General features: G+C 39.5%; 1 protein-coding gene across 1 annotated transcript in view; it reads left to right on the forward strand.

The window, feature by feature from the left end:
• The window catches only part of LOC144513463 (calcium-binding protein 8-like), an 81,439-nt gene that overhangs the window by 33,834 nt on the left and 27,432 nt on the right, over positions 1–20,173 (forward strand). The window contains exon 4 of the mRNA XM_078244552.1: positions 5,802–5,914. Coding sequence (XP_078100678.1) covers positions 5,802–5,914 — 113 coding nt within the window. The remainder of the gene's footprint in view (positions 1–5,801; positions 5,915–20,173) is intronic.

Consider the following 20,173-nt stretch of genomic DNA (forward strand, 5'->3'; position numbering starts at 1 on the left):
ATAGCAAAAGATTCAATGATTAATCAATTTTATCATGAAGTAAATTGTAGGATTAGTGGAAATAATTGTTAGATGTAGTCCTAATTCATTCATTCATTATCTCCCACGTTATTCACATGGAAACACAGGGGCTATAATAACCAGTTCCATCACACAGGGATTGGATGATGTGAGAATGCCGGGTCTTCACAACATACCGTTAAATTGACAAATATAAAGTGTGAAAAATCTGGCCTTTTTTATTACAGAGCAGTGTGTGATATGATTTTATCATATCCATGCGTGTTGACACAATAACAAAGAGCCAGTGATCAAAGGGACACGGCATGGAGGAGAGGAGGCATTGGCAGATGAATGAGAGTAGACGGCAGTGGTTGTATCTTGGCCAAGTGGGCAGCTGTGAGGATCAGATCCTCGGTCACAGCCATGGATTCTGAGCCCCAGTGGCCAGGTCCAGCTGATCTCTAGAAGATACTGACAGGTTATCTGCTCGTCTCTGCTGTAAGGCCTCTCCTTGTGATTGTTATTGAGTTCTGTTTGCCCTTCATGGAGAGGTGTGACTACTCTTCTTTATATCACAGCATTGCACCAGCCTTTGTTTTTTTCACTATAGATTACGCATGTTCTTCTTTTTCTTCCGATGTTAATGACCTGGATGCCATTTCTCTCTCTAACTTTGACTAATCTCTAAGTTTGTGTCTGTTTCTTCATGAGTTCACTAAATACCAACAGAGACCAACATTTAGTTTTATTCCCTATTGTCTTTAATCTGACTTGTTTGACTGTAGCTTAAGGGGGCATGATTTCACATCTTTCTTCAATATTTCATTGTTCTATTTTAAGCTGAATCAGGATGCTTGGTTGTGACATAACACAGGAAGAGACTTGGTGGCTTAGACTATAACAGACATGGAAAGTGACTCAGTGACTTTGTGCATAATGTGATGTGTTCGGTAAAGCAAACAGGGTTTTTAGGGTGAACGTCAAATATTCCACAATGTTAGGGAGTTTTTTTTAGAAGGAATTCTTATGTACTGTACGTCTGGTACAACATGAAGTAACAACAAAAAAAATCTGGAGGTAAAGGAGTTTCAGTTTGGAGTGTAAATACTCAATATGAACAGATATTTTCCAGTGTGACTTGTTACTAAAACTAATTGGCACACCAGTTCAGTAATGTCATCTGGTTGAACCTGTGTAATTAAAAGTTTTCTTTTTTTATTACATTGTGACTTTAAAGCTATAGTGTGTAGTTTCTGTCGCCCCCATGAGGAATTCTAAATAATGACAACAATACTGTCGGTGCATCCACATGACCCAAGCCTATCGGTGATCGCGCACCACCCCCACCCCTCCTCCACACAGTTGCTAGTAGCATTTAACCCATCAAATCAAGGAGGACACGGAGGATTAAAAAACGTGATGGGCTCTTCAGAAGAGGTAATTATCACTCAAGCTTCTGCACGCGAAAGTCGCTGGACTACACCATTTTCTAAACATAGCCATACTGAGAAATACAGAGTTGTGTGGAGCTGATTAGCTGTCTTAATTAGCTTTGTATTTGCTCATTTGGCAATGGCTTGAATGTAACAGACGTTCATTGCTGTAATATAAAATAGTTGCACACTATAGCTTCATAGTGGATGAGAACTCATAACACATTTTTCAAAATCTTTTAATAAAATTAAAAGAATAAAGTTGCAATAAATTGATTGGCCACCACACAGGCAAGAAGACAAAAATACTTTTTAAGTCTCTGTCTAACCTGTTAATAAACTACTGCCCACTGACACAGCAGACACAGAGCAACATGAGCATCCTGTTGTATTTGTGTTTCTGGGCACCTAAAGTTCAACATTACCATTTTTTATTTTTTTTTGCATTCCTGCCTCTAGTCACCAGGACAGCACAGACACTAATAGGGAAAGAGAGGAGGAAGACACGCAGAAAAACGCCGCAGGTCATACTCGAAACCTGGACCTCTGCATCGAGCAACAAACCTCCACACATAGGCGTGCGCTTCACCAACCGAGCCACCCAGGCGCCTCCACGTTATCCTTTAATTGCTCTGGTTTTGTCTTCACAAACTCTTGAGAAAAATATCTGCCCCTTTTAGCTGCCGTAGTTGTACACACTTGTGTTGTCTGGAGTTATTAGCTGAAAACAGCTGCCGGCTGCTGGAATCAGGGTTGATGAGAGCGGAGAGACTGAACCATACAGAAAATGTGCTTTAAAACCCCACTTCACATTCCATTCAGTCATTTGTTTCATCAGTGTTGGACAGAAACTTCCTATGTCCATATTTTGTCATTTATTTTTTTCATAAATCAACTCTATAATTGTCACCCTTTACATCTGTCTGTGGGTTTTACAAATATTTAACCAATGAAAAGTATTAAAAAGAGCTTGTGACTAAATCTCGTAACTCCATTGGATCCTCAAACTGTCGGCAAAACCTCATAATTCCACCCCGCCTCCATCTTGAATAAAGTGCTGCACACAGCAGAGTTGAAAATCAACAGTGACAAGCTGATTTCGTCTGAGGTTAAAAACTCAATAGTCTATATCCACGACCATCCACTTCTGGGATTGCTCTGTTGCCGCCGGAAATTTCGCCGCATGTCTGCTACCTTCTGCTACCTTCCGGTTTCTTTGTGTTGGAATTTTTAAACTCCGGTGGATTTATGAGCACTATGGTTAACACCTCCTCAGATCTCTGCAGGGTAAATCCAGACAGCTAGCTGGACTATCTGTCCAATCAGTTTTCTCTTGAATGAATAAATTAACTTTTGAACATACACGTTCCACCAAAACAAGTTCCTTCCTGAGGCTATTTTGCAACGGCACCGGGGTGATTGGTTTAAAGAAATGCCAATAAACCAGAGCACTTTCCTCTCCCATCCCAGAATGCTGTGTGGAATAGCCAGACCCTCCTCCGCAGCGCTGTGGAGGAAGGTCTGGCAGTGTGAGACTAATAGCTCACTAAAATGTTTTCAAAATCACCTTTTTTCATTTCCTGAAAATTAATGGTTTCCACCAAACAGTGATAAATATATTACCTGGTGGAACGTTACAGTTTTTTACGATCGCTAAGACACTTTTTTCAATACTTTTAATAACTTTCCTAAACTCTTAACACAATTAGCACAACATCTGTCTGTGTAGGCTATACAATTAACACATTTCTTGTTGCTTTAATACAAAATGCATACAGTTAACACAAATTTAAAATGCTTGAACTTCTTTTACACACAAACTCAACCAAGACCAAAACAATGGATCTTTACTGACCAATTTACAAATGTTTTCACTCTGTATGTCAGAACAGATAACATCATTTTCTAAACCTAACTTATAGGCTAAAGTCAAAGTGAACAGCTGTTCATATTTAAAATTGAAACACAAATATATCCCCTGCAATTTATACATGCATTTGAACATAGCTGTTATACATAGCTGATTGAAGTTATGCAAATAGATCAATTACAGCTGATTCCCATCTAGGAAACACACTCAGGTGTTGAGGTTCTTTCACTCGCATGATCATATTGTAGTACAGTAAAAGAAGACCTGTTTGAACAATATACTGTAGATGAACACAGAAAATAAGAAAAATAGCTTCACGAGGGAGAGGAAGAGGAGTACCAGGACAATTCTGTCTCTGTCTCCTTTTTTTCATAAACTGCACATTCTATAAAGCTACTCTGAGATGGGTCATTCATTTTTTGTATTGAATCTCTGCAGCAAAAAAAACAAAATGGTGGCCGGGTTGGCTCAGTGGGTTGAGCAGGCGCACATATACTTGGAGGTTTATGCCTCCACGCAGAGGTCCAGGGTTCAAATCCGACTTGTGACGATTTCCTGCATGTCTTCCCCCTCTCTCTCTCTCCCCTCTCTCAACTAGCTGTCCTGTCAAATAAAGGCGGAAAAGCTCAAAAAATAATCTTAAGAAAAAAAATATGCATGCATTTACTAAACCCAACAAAACAAAAATGAAGAAAGGCTTCAAAAGAAACTGCAGTGCAAAACACAATCTATGGTCAATACAATATACTATTATCTATTATTATTGTATAAGTATATTATTATATATATCAAATAATGTAGTTTCTGTAATTCCATGTGATGTTAGTGTTTTGTAAGACATTGTGCTATGATTGACTAAATGTTCCTGTTGGAAGAGAACATGTGTTAGTGTTCTGGAAGAATTATTTGATTTTGAGACATGTTTGCATTGTTTTGGTAGACATAGTACATTGTGTTAGTGAATTATTGTATTTTGAAAATCAGTGTTGGAGTTTAGTTTACAATGTATGATTTTGAGAATGAAATGAACTGTTTTGCCAATTGTGTGTTGTAGGTGTGTTGGTGCGTTAAGAGTTTAGGAAAGTTGTTAAAAGTATTGAAAAAATTGTCATAGTGATCGTGAAAAACTGTAAACAACTCCCCTGCGTTTTGTAGCCTGGTCCCAGTAAACAAGGCACAATTACTTCATCCTATTGTACCTTGAATCCGTTCACCCAGTCCCCCCCTATCCCTACTAATGTCATCCAAACAGTGTCCTGTCCTGACATCCAAGGATTTCAGCAGCACTTCATCTTGCCCCACAGCCCTGCTGAATATGCATGAATACAAGTGCAGTTAGTGGCATTAAACGTTGCAGTGCATGCCCGAGGTTGGCTGGCACAGTACACGGAGTAGGAGCAGAGGGACTGTAGGTAGGGGCAGATTGAGTCATCCTGCATCGGTAACAAGGTCCCAGCCTCATCTGCAGAAACCAGGAAGAGCAGGTGGGAAGATCTATCAATCAATGTATTTGTCACGTGAAAAATCATGAGGGAAGTAGAATGATTTTACAACAGGGACGTGAAAAACATGAGAAAAGAAAAGCGAGTGAACAAACTGGGGTTTGAGAGAATGAAAGATACCAACGAATGATGTGTCTTTGCTTGTAATAGTTTTGAATTAAATTACATTAATGTAAGTGAGCTATCTGTCCAACCCATTATTGTAACAGATATAGATCTTAATTCTCAAATAGTTTTACTGAATTTATCACCTATCTTCTCACAATTTCCTAAGCAAGAGCTTTCTATGTAGGTTTGGTTCATCTAATAATAAAACCAGACTCAAACAAACTCTGCAGGGGAGATAAAGAAACCTCACTAGGCTTATAAGAACTTTCCATTCAGAGAAAAATGGGAAAAGATTTAAGGTTAGTTAGAATTTGTGCAATCTGCAGAGTTTTGATGATTTGTTTTGGCAGTAGCTTCAATAACCATCAGCAGGTCCCAGATCAGTACTTTTGATGTGCGCAGCAGGAACTCCATGTTGTGAGTGATACAGTCTCTGGAAAAACTGAACTGGATGATTTGAATCATGCTGGGCTTAAATTATAACGACAAAGACACAAACTGCATCCATATTCCCCTTAAAGCCTAGAAATAGGGTCTTCCTACAAACACATTGTAGGAATATACTAAAATAAATGCTATATACCTGGCTGTTTGCCTCAGATCCAAACCAAGAAACAAAAGAAGTTTACCTTTCTGTTATGCAGCCTGGATATTGCTCTGCAGTTCACAGAATAACTGTTCATCACTTTATCACATGGGAAAGGATTGAGTTGGGATTAGTTTTATTTGGGTTTGATATCCCCTTTGGGGATGTTCAGGATGGGTTTGGTCTCAGCAGTTAAAGTGATATTTACAACCAGCAACTACTTTGACAAAAGCTGTAAACAATGCAAATATCAGTACATCATCAGCAATCAATAATGTGTCTTTTCTTTATTGTGTCAGGTGATGGACAAGTTGATTTTGAGGAGTTTATGACGATCCTTGGACCCAAACTCCTGTCGTCTGAAACAAGAGAAGGCTTCCTGGGCAGCACAATAGATACCATCTTCTGGCAGGTAAAACTTTATTGTCTTAAACACATCTGTTCTGTAAACTTAGCTGAGTCATACGTTGAACTGGATATGAAGAAACGGATATTGTATTTCTCTGTTGAAAGATGATGACTGCAAAGTAGGGCAGGAAAAGAATCATGATTATTACTTTCATTCTTCCGCCTTCAAGTTTTTTTCCCCTGGAAACAAAGGGGCTACAGTGTTGGAAAGCTTTTGTCAAATGTTAACTGTTGTTATATCCGGAAGTGGTTCAAAGAAGTGGTCTTTGCTGAGGGTTTCACTTCAAGCAGACTCAAGTGTGATTCCTCTGCCTAATCCACCAGATGTAAAAACCCTAGGGACCACACACACCAGAAATAGAATACGCGACTGACTAAATGTCCTTTAGATGTTCATATTAACTAGTGCATCATGGTACAAATTATGGTGACCCCGAAAGGGACGTTCAATCGAGGAAAAATCAAGTATGCGTGCAGCAGGATGGTAGAAAAGATTATTTATAGCTTATTTTATAAATATAGCTATATATTGCTCAGAGACCCATTTATAGAAAAGCATGGTTAACTAATTTAAATACATACTGAGAGAGAAATATCTCATATCTCACATTCTAAATAATGTTGCACTCAGGTTATTAATGTTTCTGAAAAATAATATTTGTGCTCAGAAAAAAAAACAATTTTGACAATCCCTGAGAGTCTTCTCTACTTGTTTAAGAAGGGGCATTTTTTAAAGAGGCAGTGCAAAACAAAAGCTTAAAGTGCCCATATTATGCTCATTTTCAGTTTCATAATTGTATTTGGAGGTTGTACCAGAATAGGTTTATATGGTTTAATTTAAAAAAAACACCATATTTTTGTCGTACTGCACATTGCTGCAGCTCCTCTTTTCACCCTGTGTATTCAGGTCTCTGTTTTAGCTACAAAGTGAGGCATCACACTTCTATCCCATCTTTGTTGGGAGTCGCACATGCGCAGTAGCTAGGTAAGGACTACTAGCTAGAAGCTAGCGCTGCCAGGTACAACACACACGAGTTCACCCTAATCTACAAAATGTATAGAACTACTTACATGTCCCTTGTCTGCAAGTTGGATGTGCGCCCTCATTTAGAAGAAGTCTCCCAGCTAATCCTGCCTTGTACTGACCGAAGTTGGAGAAACAGCTAGCTGATGTGGTATTAGCTAAAGTGGTTAGCACACACCAAATGTTTTGGCCAATGACGTAGACGGCCCTGCCGAGTTTGAACAGCTCACCCCGGAGACTGAAGGCAGGATACATTCAGAAACCGTATCTCACTCAAAACAGCATGGCTTGTATGCGTGTGACCAGAGACACAAAATAAAGTACATAATAAAGTGATTCTTTTCATAATATGGGCACTTTAATATGGAGCATCTGACATCCTTTGAGTGATATTATGACTGATGATGGTCATATGTGACCCTGACAGATGTGCCTTTGGACAGCCTAAAAAGTTCTGAGAATCTGAAGAGACTCAGAGTGACAAAGGAATCGGTGACATAAGAAAAAAATGGGGGAAAAAATGCCAGTGTGGGTGTGAAATAAAGTTTGAGTGAGTGAGACAGCGAGTGATGAATGTGGGTGACAATAAAAAGAGAGCATTACAGTTTTTTTTTGATTGCTAAACAACAGAGGGCACTGGAGTAACGTGCAAAACTCTAACCACAGTCTGCACAGCAGCAGTTCATGTGGACTAGGGTTGGGTACCGAAACCCGGTTCCGCTATGGAACCGGTTCCTACGCAAACGGTAGTATTCGGACCGGATTAGAACGCAAATTTCGGTTCCTCATTTCGGATCTGACTGAAATATTTTCCCTCTGTCGCGGCGGACAGCGGCAGACTCTTTTTTTCTTTCTCCCTTTTCTGCCGAGTGGTGCACGTGCCCGCTCACGGTGTGAAGCGCGTGTCCGCGCTATTCTCGGACATGCACTCTTCAATCACTGCTGATAGACGGCTTTTTGTACACACTCCGAAACAGACATAAAAATATCACACTTTCTCTGTAGTCTACCGTTGGCTAGCTATCGTAAATGTAGGCTACTTTTAAAATGGCATATTTTCCCTCTAGGCTCACCAAAACGGACGTAAAAGCATATTAACCATTCACTGCACGTGATCACTAGTAAACATATTACACTTGCTCTGCCGACCCTGTAGCCTGGTGGTGGGGGAGTCTGCCCTTTCAAACTCCTACCTGTGTGTCCAGGCCTCTTGGACACCATCTGAGAGAGTTTTCTCCTGTGCAGGACATGCCATTAGTCAGCAGAGGTGTCGTATCTTGCCAGAGAAGGCAAATATGGTCATTTTTCTGCAAAAGAACTGCTAAAGTTTGAAGCTGGTTGGCATACCAACTCAACAATTTATTTTGTTTTTACTTGTAATAGTGTAACTGTTATTTGTTAAATTATTGTAGTTATGTGTTAGGTGACTGAGGTATATATATATAGGTGACTGAGGGTGTATATATATATATATATATATATATATATATATATATATATATATATATATATATATATATATATATATTTAATTTATTTCAATTTAAAAAAAAACTCCATAAAAGAGCCTTTCTTTGATGTCATTTTTCAGTTTTTCAAGAATCGGTTTAGGAATCTGTTAGGAATTGGAATCGTTTTAAAAGTACCGGTTCGGCATCGGAATCGTAACAATCCAAACGGTACCCAACCCTAATGTGGACCAAACTCTAGTTCATTTTTCATTGCTTGAACACAGTTTTCAAAACTCTACACACTTATCCCATTTAACCACAACCTGCACAACACTGTGGATTTATAGCACTTTGTTCAAATGCTAACACACTGCTGTCAAAACTGTGAATCACACATTCAAAACAGAATAGATTCCAGTCTGGTGCCTATCAAACACTGCTGATTGCAATTTTAGCTGAAAGCCTAAGCAGGTCTTGTTTTAGACTAGTTAATGAACATATACGGTATTTATATAGAGAAAGCTCAGAAAGCCTTTTTTTGTAATGGTTTGAAAGCAATGGAAGCACCACATTCATTTGTATTAAGAGATGATGCAGACATCCAGTGATGAAGAATACTTGCTGTATGATGCTGGAGAGAGGCAGGATTAGTCACACTATTATTTGTTACTGTTATGTACCTTTAGTTATTTTTTTCAGTAATTCCATAAATTACAGTTTTCTCTACACAATTTCTGAAACCTTGCTCCATTTTCTGAAAACAAAAAACTGTTTTACCTGTGTTCAAAATCAAACACTGCTCTCAAATCATAAACAAAGTGATCAAAATGATATACACTAGCAAGCAGTCAGTAAACCAAAAAATAGAAAACACATTGTTCAAAACATATAGTTATCAGGGAGAAGTACATTTTTAATCTCAAAACAAATTTCATATTTTTCCGTTATTGTCTTTTGATGAACGAATCATCGTTAGTAGCTCAAAATTTATCAGTAATTACTACTCTGCTTTGCTCTTTTTTTGTTCTTCCTCCTCCTTGTACCCCTATTTTTACAGTACCGTACCCTGCATCTCACAAACTTTTCCTTCGTCTCTGTGATACTGTAATTCTTGTTCTTTGTTGATATGAACCTGCAACCAGTCAAAATATATTGAGCAGTCAGTACTGTTACTGTAACAAATGGAAAACACAATGTTCAGGGCCATACAGTTTGTTCATTGTACAGTATACAGCCTACAATGCACTGTAATACAGTATACAATACTAAAAGGGACACAAATCAAAGGAGTAAACATGTGATCAATGTGCTTCTTCTTGTCTTTGGGCTGGGTCAGGCCAGAGCACTTTGTCGACATCACAAGCAATATTGTCCCTCCTGAGGCAACGGGGGAAGAAGCCTCTTGTGTGCCGTATCCAGCCCTGACATGATTCCTCACCTATATCACCACAGGCTAAATCCATGGCTTGCAGCGGATTTACTCTGGTGTAGGGTTGTCTGTCATATACTTTCCATCTCCAAGAGGAGAAAACCTCTTCAATCAGATTCAGGAAAGGCGAGTATGGAGGGAGGTACGAGCTCTTAAACTTCCCATTGATGTTAAACCATTCCCTTACCTGAGCATCTCGGTGGGAACTGACATTGTCCCACACTATCACATAGGTGGGAATGGGATTCTCATTTAGCTCTTGACCCTGCTGCTCAAATAAAATATCTCTTAGATTGACAATAAATCTTAGAAGGTGCTGGGTGTTATATGGCCCGAGTGTAAAATGGTGATGTAAAACACCATGGTTGCTGATAGCAGCACAGATTGTGACATTGTCACCTCGTTGACCAGGGACTTCAACAATGGCACGCTGTCCAATCATGTTTCGGCCTCTACCTCTCCTCTTTGTTAGATTGAAGCCTGCTTCATCGACAAAGATGAACACATGGGGTCTGTCCAAGGATTCCAAGTCAAATATTGTCTGTGTAGAAATACAATATACTGTATGTAGAATTTTGTAAATCGTGCAGAGACAGTGCTATACTGTAGAGTGCAATTAGGCCTACTGTATGCACTTCTGATTCACATAGTATGTACTGAAGAGTAATGTCATTCACATAGTATGTGTTAGTACTGTAGACAATCTGGATAAAAGTAAATGTTTCTGAATGTACACTTCGCACAGTGTACAGCTCGCAGTTCTTTCACCCTTGGTGAGTTGCGCTCAAAAGGTACTCTGTATACTTGTTTCATTCGCATCCTGTTACAATGGAGGACACGGTAAATTGTGGAAATGCTCACACTGTCGATTCCCTGGAAGTGTGTGTTGTCTTGTATCACTCATCCTGGATTTCTCTGAGTCATATTAGATTATCTTGAAGGAGCATGCCCACTATAACGGCCTCTTGCTCCCGAGTGAATAAACAAGTATAGCTGTCCTTCCACCTGCATGTGGCAGCCTTGCAATTCTATAAAAAGTAGATGTGCAGTTAAAAACATATTCATGCAGTACAATACATACCGTGATGAACTTTACAAATGGCTATTGAAACAGCTGCATATAGTGTAGTACAGTAAATTTGCAATTACAAAAATACAGTAGTATACTGTACCTGTTCTCTTCTCTGAAAGTCCTGCTTCCTTCATTGTCAGTCCATGGACAAGAACATGGTCTATGACTGTTGCTCGAATTTCATCAGATATTTCCACTCTTTGTCTTCCTCTTCCTCTTCGTCCTCCTCTTCCTCTTTCTTGCCCTCCTTCTCCTCTTCCTCCTCGTCGCCCACCTCGCATACGCATACGCACTCGTCCTCGTCCTCTCACATTGTTTCTTCTATCCATTCTCAGACTTTCTCCTTCCCACCTTCAACAACCTGTTTGCTCTCTGAACTGGCTTATATTGGTTGTGTCACATCATTTGAAACAAGTGAAATCAATTTGAGTGATTGTGTTCAGTCAATGACGTGTTCTCTGTTTGTATTTGATTGTTGCCACTTGTGTTTACCAGTATGGATGACATGTGCATTAGAGTGCAGAATGTGTTTTGAGAATGAGAATGTGTTTAGAGTTTTGCTGAAAAGTCTAAGTGAGATCTGCAAATTGTGTTTTACTGTGTGAAATGGTTTAAGGTATTGACAACAGACTGCACAATTAGCTAAATGAGTTCAGGCAACTGAGAACTTTGTTCAGCCAATGGGTTTTAGTGTTTTAACAATTGAGAAAAACTGTACTAGAGACAAAATACTATATTGAAGCAAATTGCTGATTTTCATTCCTTCTTGTTTACCTTACGTAAAATTGATATATTATAAAATCTATATCTTTTCTTTAAAGAAACTATTGAGTAGTGTGAAGTGTAACTGTACTCTACACTCAAACTGTAAAGATGAAAAGTTTGTAATTTCTGTATTGGTGTTGATGCTAGTGTTTTTACTCTGTGTGTTCTGAGTGACAGTGTGTGTTATCTCAATGAGGATTGTTCATAGTGTTTGGCTGCACTGAGCCTGTTTTGAGATGTGTGTTAAGAGTTGTGTTGCTCCGAATGAGTTTTGCAGGTGATGTGAACTGTTTAGCTCAGGTGACTGTTGTTGCAGACTGTAGTTAGAGTTTTGCACATGTGGCTTCAGTTGTGCCCACTATCGTTTAGCAATCGAACAAAACTGTAATGGGAGTGATGAGAAATGGAGCAGGTGTGCGGAAAAGAACAAGACATTTGGCACTGATAGTAACACTTGGCAAGCCCGTCCTCTTGATGTAATCATCAGCTTGACCCAGGCTTTTTCTCGAGAGCAAAAGCTTGTGGTTTACACCACGAGGACACTAGTCTTCGGAGGTATGATTGCACGCTGGGCGAATGTGCTGCCAGCCCCATTTGGCTGCTGCAATGACCTTGGCTTGTGCAAGAGAGAGGTTGGCTTGAAAAAGTTTTTTACCCCTCCAAGTAACACTGGTGGTTGTGGGTTGGCTGGGATGTGGTTTGTTACTTTTGCACGTACAAACCCACATTTATTGTCTGATGAATTAATGCTTAGAAGTTGGAATCAGCAGCAAATACCTCATCTGATGTGTGGAGCATATCAGAGGGACAAATGTACTCAAACCTTGATTCATCATTATTATTTCTTTCATCACAGATGATTAGTTGCTTGAGGTATTACAGTTTTGTGCTTACTTAGTTAATAGAGTGGATGTATGACGCAGCCCCTTCCTACATATTCATTTTGTTTTGTGTCATCCTGCTTGAATAACTGTTGGTGATCAAGTTATTCAAGTGTTGATATAGCACTATCTATATAATAGATACAGCTTTGTGGCTTTATATACTAGTAGAGGGGTATCATACAATTGTCCTGTGCTCTTTTTAAAAACAGCTCAATAAAGTATCAATAAAATCATTAGGGCTGTCAAACGATTACTTTTTTTAATCGCGATTAGTTGCTGAATTTCTATAGTTAATTGCGATTAACATATTTTATCACATGATTCAAATTCTATTATTTTGCATTTCTTTTTTTTCTTCTTCAGTTTTTAAGCACATATTAACAATGGAAAGCAATTCTTACCAATGTATCTTGATTGGGAATCAAATTAATGCAAAGAAAGTGAACTTGACTTTAAGATTTGTATTTGTTTAGTATTTATTTACTGTAAACAAAAGAAAAATGTGTGAATCTGTCATTATTGCAGTTCCTCCAAGTACCTAACTAAAAAAATCCCTATCCTTACCAGAGTCAATATAGTGTTTAGTAACTCCTAAATAATGTTGATTACTCACTGACGTCCAGCGATCACCGGTTAATGAGACAGCGTTGCAGCACCTTGCAGCAGTTCCAGTTTAGCTGCTTTCTCCGTGTCGTACAGGCTGTGTGTGCGTGAAACTGCTGTCCCCCTAGACGGCAGTGTATAAGAACATGCCAACCATAATACGTCTTTAAGATCTGAGTCCTTTACGATGCTGACAGGTCTGCAGTTAGTTGCCACCCATTTCGCAAGAGCTGTAGTAATTTTTGGGGATTTGGTTTCATCCACAGGTCGTCAAGTAGCACTCTCCAAAATAGTGCTTTGCCTGAGTGGGTAGCATGCTAGTGGGTAGCATCAACCTGAGTCACGTTGATTAGCTCGTAGGTGGTAGCTCAAGCTTGAGGTGCTTCGGTGATATTTTAATTCGGCTTTACACAACGTGCATATGGCTTTCGACTTGTCTACCGAGCCGTTCGGGAGTTTTGGAAAATAAAAATTGTCATTCAGAATTGTGTTGCTGCTGTGTTTCTCCATCATGCCTGCAGCCTGCAGCAGTAGGAAGTATCGCAGCTTGATAAGTAACGGTGCAGCAAAGGGTCAAAATAGTAGCCTGTTAGGCACGACGTGAAGCCGAGTAAAGTGTAAAATAAATTAATAAATGCCGGCATGCGATTAATGCGATTAAAAAAAATGAACGGGTTATGCCCGGCCCTTAATCGCATCGCGATTAACGTGTTAATGCTGACAGCCCTAAAAATCATAAAATATTACGTCTTCTCAGCAGGACAGAATGTTACATGCAGTGTAACTTTGGGGCGACAATAGAAGATTGGAAATTATCTTAGCAATGCAAATATACATGAAGACAAATAACACTATCTGCCCAAAAGCCCATCCAACAGTTCAGCAAACACTGCATAAACCATGAACTAGGACAACTCATGCTGCTGGCTCATTATGACCCACTCATCAAAATTCAGAAACTACACTGCCCTCACAATCAACAAATGGTGCATGCTTATTAAAACTACTTGTCCTTTGTGCCATATTACAGGATATAAGAGAATTTGCATAACATGTAATGAATATGTAACAGAATAAATAATGATGCAGGAATGGATTTCCTTCTTGCTTCAAACTAAAAAGGCTTGATAGTTTATGAATTGCTTTTTGGTTTTACTTTTTAAACCAGCATTATTCAGCGTAACGAATATACAGTCGTTTACAGTAGACTCTATATCTGTCAGCAGCTTTGCGTCGATGAGCTTTGCTACCCAAAAAATAACAGGTCAGGCTAAGTAAAGCAGTTTCTGACTTTTTTGCATAACTTTGTATAAAGAAAGAGCTTAACAGCCTCTTTCCGTCCTTCTTGAGCTTTATTTCAGTACATTCAGGTAGCACATCTCATTTCCATGCTCTGCCTTTGAAACATAAGAACCCAATAAGCTCATCTTGAAGAATGACCTTAACATTAATGAAAAAAAGACAAGCGGACACAAAGTGGCAAGAACCAAATGCTTGAAGCCTTCAAACAAGTCCACAAACCTCTGTAATTTCATGACTGATCAGCCCTCTATAGCTAAATCTACCCCAACCTTTACCATAAAACATGAATCATAATAAGCATACAGCAACGACACAATGCTGTAAGCGTTTAACTGGAGGGGTTTTGTGTAACCCTTATTATAATCCACAGTTATCAAAGCATTGGACCGTGTTTTACAGATTCAATTTTCCTCCGTCTGGCTTTTTGTAGGATTTTACAATTAAGTATTTATTTTCCCCAGCTGAGGCTGTCAGAGTTTGTGTCCATCAGAGCAGAGCAGGATTCACTCAAGAGGTGTGTGGAATAAACATTTTAGGAGATCAAGGCTCCTCTATGCTTTTAATCACAGGTCAGTGTAACTTACGTTGTACTAATTAATCCCTGACAGGATTGTGACTCATCGTTGAGATGGTGATTTATGCCCAGTGACCTGAGTACAGTGAGGCACACCGCTGCTCTGAATGAGACAGGAGGAAATGCAGAAGTGCTGTCATTGTTCAGAACTGTGAAAACTCATAAGCCATTACTTGTTGAAAGCCATAAATCGTCATAACTTGTCAAACACAGTCTGTGCCATCTCTGTCAGCTCGAGATTTAGCACAATTTGAGATTTCTAGATTAGTCTCGCTTTGCCTGCCAGATTTTCCTTCCCAGCGCTGCAGAGGAGGGTCTGGCTAGTCCACACAGCATTCCGGGATGGGAGAAAAACCTGCTCCGGTTTATCGGCATTTCTTTAAACCAATCACAATTGTCATGGGCGGTGCTGGGTGGGCAGCTGCACCGGGAAAAGCCACGGTGCAGCTGCAAAATAGGCTCGGAAGGAACTTGTTTTGGTGGAACGTGTACATTCAAAAGTTGTTTTAGTCGTGTAACAGAAAACTCAGATTGGACAGATAGTCTAGCTAGCTGTCTGGATTTACCCTGCAGAGATCTGAGGAGCAGTTAACCATAGTCCTCAGAAATCCACCAGAGTTTAGAAAGCCAACACAAAGAAAGCAGAAGGTAACGGCCATCCGGCCGAAAAGAGTGAAATCCGGCATAATTTTCGACGGCAACGGAGCAATCCCGGGAGTGGAACGTCGTGAATATAGACTATTCTAGATACACTGTTTATAACATCTGAGCCTATATTTATGTTCTCTCTTTTAGTTACTAAAATACAATACCATTATATTATTGTTTTCTCTCCTGTATTCTTTTAGCTTTTCTTAAAAGTTGAACATCATTTGTATGGCACGGATTGTGTCCAAACAAAAACATTTTTAGGAAGGTTGTCTGGAACACATTGTTCCAAAATCAATACTGGATGCTTATTTAATGCACTGCACTATAATGTGAAACACCGCCCTGCACCAGTTACATTTTTTTTTTTTTACTTTAAATGAACCCAGAGAGGCTGATGGTAATTTTTCTTAATTTGTCTTAAGATATGCAATCAGTGGTAGGGAATATCATCAATAAATATGGTACAAAAAATGTGGGTAGTTACTAAGGAACGAGTGAGGAATTAATCAGGAACGAATCTGGGACAACGTGATATTTAATGAATCGTTAATGAGTAGTTCCTGGGTAATGTGGATAATGATAAGTTAGACAAGATCAGGCTGGGGAAAAAAGGCACAGTCTTTAGGTCCTTAAATTGTTAGCTGAATGGCTCCCAGGGTCCATTGGGGCTTGGCAGAGTTGTTTAGGCACAAAAAAGCTGAGGTTAGGCATCATTTTCTTGTATTTTATCGATGTGAATATTCAGTAAAATGAAGAAAGCAATCACTGCTCACCAAAGCTCAACAGAAGTAAAGTTTTATCACATCACTTAAGTATGAGGACTATTAAGCAGATGATTACAGATGACTGACAGTTGGCACATCATCTCTTTTTAGAGTTTTTGATCTAAATGTTGGCAACATTTCGTAGATATACTGTCAGTTTGGACAGGGAATTTCTTGCACCCCAAACTGGATATTTTAGTCTCCTAGTTTAGCTTCAAGAATTTGCAGTCCATACACTCCATAATTCATGACCACCTTCATCCTTATGCCTGAGTCAGCCTAATCTCTTGAATACAAGCTCATACTCTCCTCCTTAAATGCAAATTGATGCTCATAAATTATACATAAAGTTTAAAGTTTATTGTTGTGTATTTTGGGCTACGATCAGATCCGTAGTGAGATACACCTGATGGATTGTGGGTAACTTTAGCTTCCGTTGTTGGTGTTAGCCATGCTGTTGTAAAGACATGCCGTTGTGCTAATAAATGGTTACATGTAATATTCCGTCATAGTCCGGGTTATCATTGTTATATCTAGTGACATGAAACAGTGAAGAATAAAACATGAATCAAATGTTGATTAACTATTAACTGTTGATGGCATAAACCAGACATTTATATCTTACTGTAAATTCTTAAAATCACATCAGCAGAGTTTGTGATACACAAGGAGTTATACCTTTGACATCACGTGGAAGTACACGCAGTTTTGTTTTTTTAGCACTGCACTGTGTCTGATTTTCACCGGTGTAGTAGGTTGAAAAATGGGCTTTCAAGTGTGCATTGTTCTATGGAGACCTGTGTGTGTGTGTGTGTGTGTGTGTGTGTGTGTGTGTGTGTGTGTGTGTGTGTGTGTGTGTGTGTGTGTGTGTGTGTGTGTGTGTGTGTGTGGCTCACCTGAGTGGTTTTATTATCGACTGGTGGTTTGGAAACTTCAGGTTGTCAGTTTATGTCCATGAGGAAGATGCAGTGCTCGAGGGAGGAGGGTTGGAAGGGGTTGTCATCACCTCAAGGACGACTGTACTCTGCTTGTTCTAATTAAAAATGTAAGAGGGCATTCTGTCTGTGCAATTCCTTAAAACGTATGCAGAAGTGGAGCGCGCCAGTGTTTTCCAAAACTAAGACGACAAGAGTGCATGTCAAGATATTTCATCTACAGGGGGACGGGTTGATGAAAGAGTTTCTTCAGATATCTACAGCTATCTGTAACAAAGATTATGTTTTGGTTTTAGTCCAAAACCAAAGGGCTTCTTTCTAAACCCATCATTTTATACTCTGAATCCATCACAGAAGAGCTACGTAGAGATGCCAGCTTCAGTCAAACACAATCCAATGCAGCAACAAGACATTTTGCTTGAATAAAGGGCCTCGGACATACAGTAGTCATGCACATTTCTTGATTTTTACATACTGAAAAGTGTTCTCTTATGTTTATAAAACTTTTTCCCTCCTTTGGTAAGATTTTGTTTTGGTGGCCCCTCTTTGAAATCTTAACCTTCATAATAAGCCGCTTATCATAATGAGCACAGAATTAATGTTTTTTTTTTTTTATGCATGACGTTTTATCAACCATAGTGTAAATGAAAACTATGATCTGTCCCCTCCTGTCTCATCCCCCTGAACCTCTCTGGCGCAGCCTCAGCTGTTTGTGTCAGTTTGTGTTGTTTTTCTCAAACAAACTACAGTAATGTTCTCATAAAGACCAATACTGTAAATGCATCACTAAAATCTGTTTTTTCTTAGGCATGGCTAAGGCTAAGTTTTTTCTTAAATTTGTTCTTAAGAAAGTCCCTAAGAAAAGTCTATGTCTGATTCATGACGTGTTCTTAAACAGCAGAATTGTTCCCAGGTGTGTTCTTAGAATGATGAATCCCAATGTCTTTGTAAATTGAAAGCTCATTCCCATTGCTCCTATTTAGCATAGGTAAATGCCCCGTTAATTCCCATAAAAGGGCATGAGATGGCAGGGCCGTGTGCACACTTAGAGAAATGATGAAAAGACGTGGTAAAGACAGTGGAGGCCTCCACTCCAAAAGAAAGACAAACTTTAGTAATTCTGAAGTAGTATTCTGAGGTACTGCTGCATAAAGTTAGCGAAAAACAAGACATCATATTTAGTGGCGTCACTTGGATACAAAACAGCAAATAAGGCCGATGCATAGAATGCAATTACTCATGCAGTGAACGCTGTACCCGGAGAAGGGCGCAGAACTGATGAAGTATATACTATAGGCCTAGCACAATTCATACACAATGGCAATTCAAAGTGCTTTACAAATGAGCAGAAGTGTAAGTGTAGTGTATATTTATTAAAACAAACAGTTATTTAATTAATTAATTATCTGTAAAATAATGAAAATAATTGGTTACAAAATTATAAAGGAGAGAAATTATACATTTTAAATTAGAACGGACGAAAAACTACTTATTTTGCACAAACGTGTCATCTCTCAATTGTTGAGTGCTCTTGAGTGTGCGTAGATTCTGTTCTTACCTAAGAACAAATCCCAAATAAGAAAACATTGGTGAATGCCAGAATCTTCATGAAAACTGCTCAAGTGGGGTTTAAGAACACATTTGTTCTTAAGAACGTTTGGTTAATGATGTCCAATGTTCCTAGCAGCCAGAGAATGGCTAACAGGATGGGGGCTGGCAGACATTTATTGTACATAATTGTGAGCTTTTTCACTGTGACTTTTACATCCCTATCATTGCCTGCCTGCTGTGTAAGTGGTCAGTACAAAGGTCCAGTGCAGATTAAGATTTTCATTTTTGGTATCAAAGTGGGCTTACTGATTGCTCTGCTTGAAGACATGTACTTAAAAAGAGTTCTCCACCAATTTAGCATATGACTAGGGCTGCACAATAAATCGTTTTTTAATCGTCATCGCAATATCAACTGGTGCAATAAACATATCGCGAAAAGGCTACAACATATCGCAAAAGACAATCAGAGATTTTTTGTATTAGTAGAAAGAAAATATCAGCAGTAAACTGCATTTTAATATGATATTATTAATATCATTCTTTTTTTAGTGGTGCCTTTTATATTCAATTCAATGTTCAATTTGTTCAATAAAAGAATGTTGGGAATGATTTCCTTTTGTCTCCATCTCTTCTTCCATCTTCTTCATCCGCTTATCCGGGGTCGGGTCGCGGGGGTAGCAGCTCCAGCAGGGGACCCCAAACTTCCCTTTCCCGGGCCACATTAACCAGCTCTGACTGGGGGATCCCGAGGCGTTCCCAGGCCAGGTTAGAGATATAATCCCTCCACCTAGTCCTGGGTCTCCCCCGAGGCCTCCTCCCAGCTGGACGTGCCTGGAACACCTCCATAGGGAGGCGCCCAGGGGGCATCCTTACCAGATGCCCAAACCACCTCAACTGGCTCCTTTCGACGCAAAGGAGCAGCGGCTCTACTCCGAGCTCCTCACGGATAACTGAGCTTCTCACCCTATCTCTAAGGGAGACGCCAGCTACCCTCCTGAGGAAACCCATTTCGGCCGCTTGTACCCTGGATCTTGTTCTTTCGGTCATGACCCAGCCTTCATGACCATAGGTGAGGGTAGGAACAAAAACTGACCGGTAGATTGAGAGCTTTGCCTTCTGGCTCAGCTCTCTTTTCGTCACAATGGTGCGATAAATTGAATGTAATACCGCACCTGCTGTGCCGATTCTCCGACCAATCTCCCGCTCCATTGTCCCCTCACTCGCGAACAAGACCCCAAGGTACTTGAACTCCTTCACT

This window comes from Sander vitreus, chromosome 3 (genome assembly GCF_031162955.1).
Source record: "Sander vitreus isolate 19-12246 chromosome 3, sanVit1, whole genome shotgun sequence".
NCBI lineage: Eukaryota > Metazoa > Chordata > Actinopteri > Perciformes > Percidae > Sander > Sander vitreus.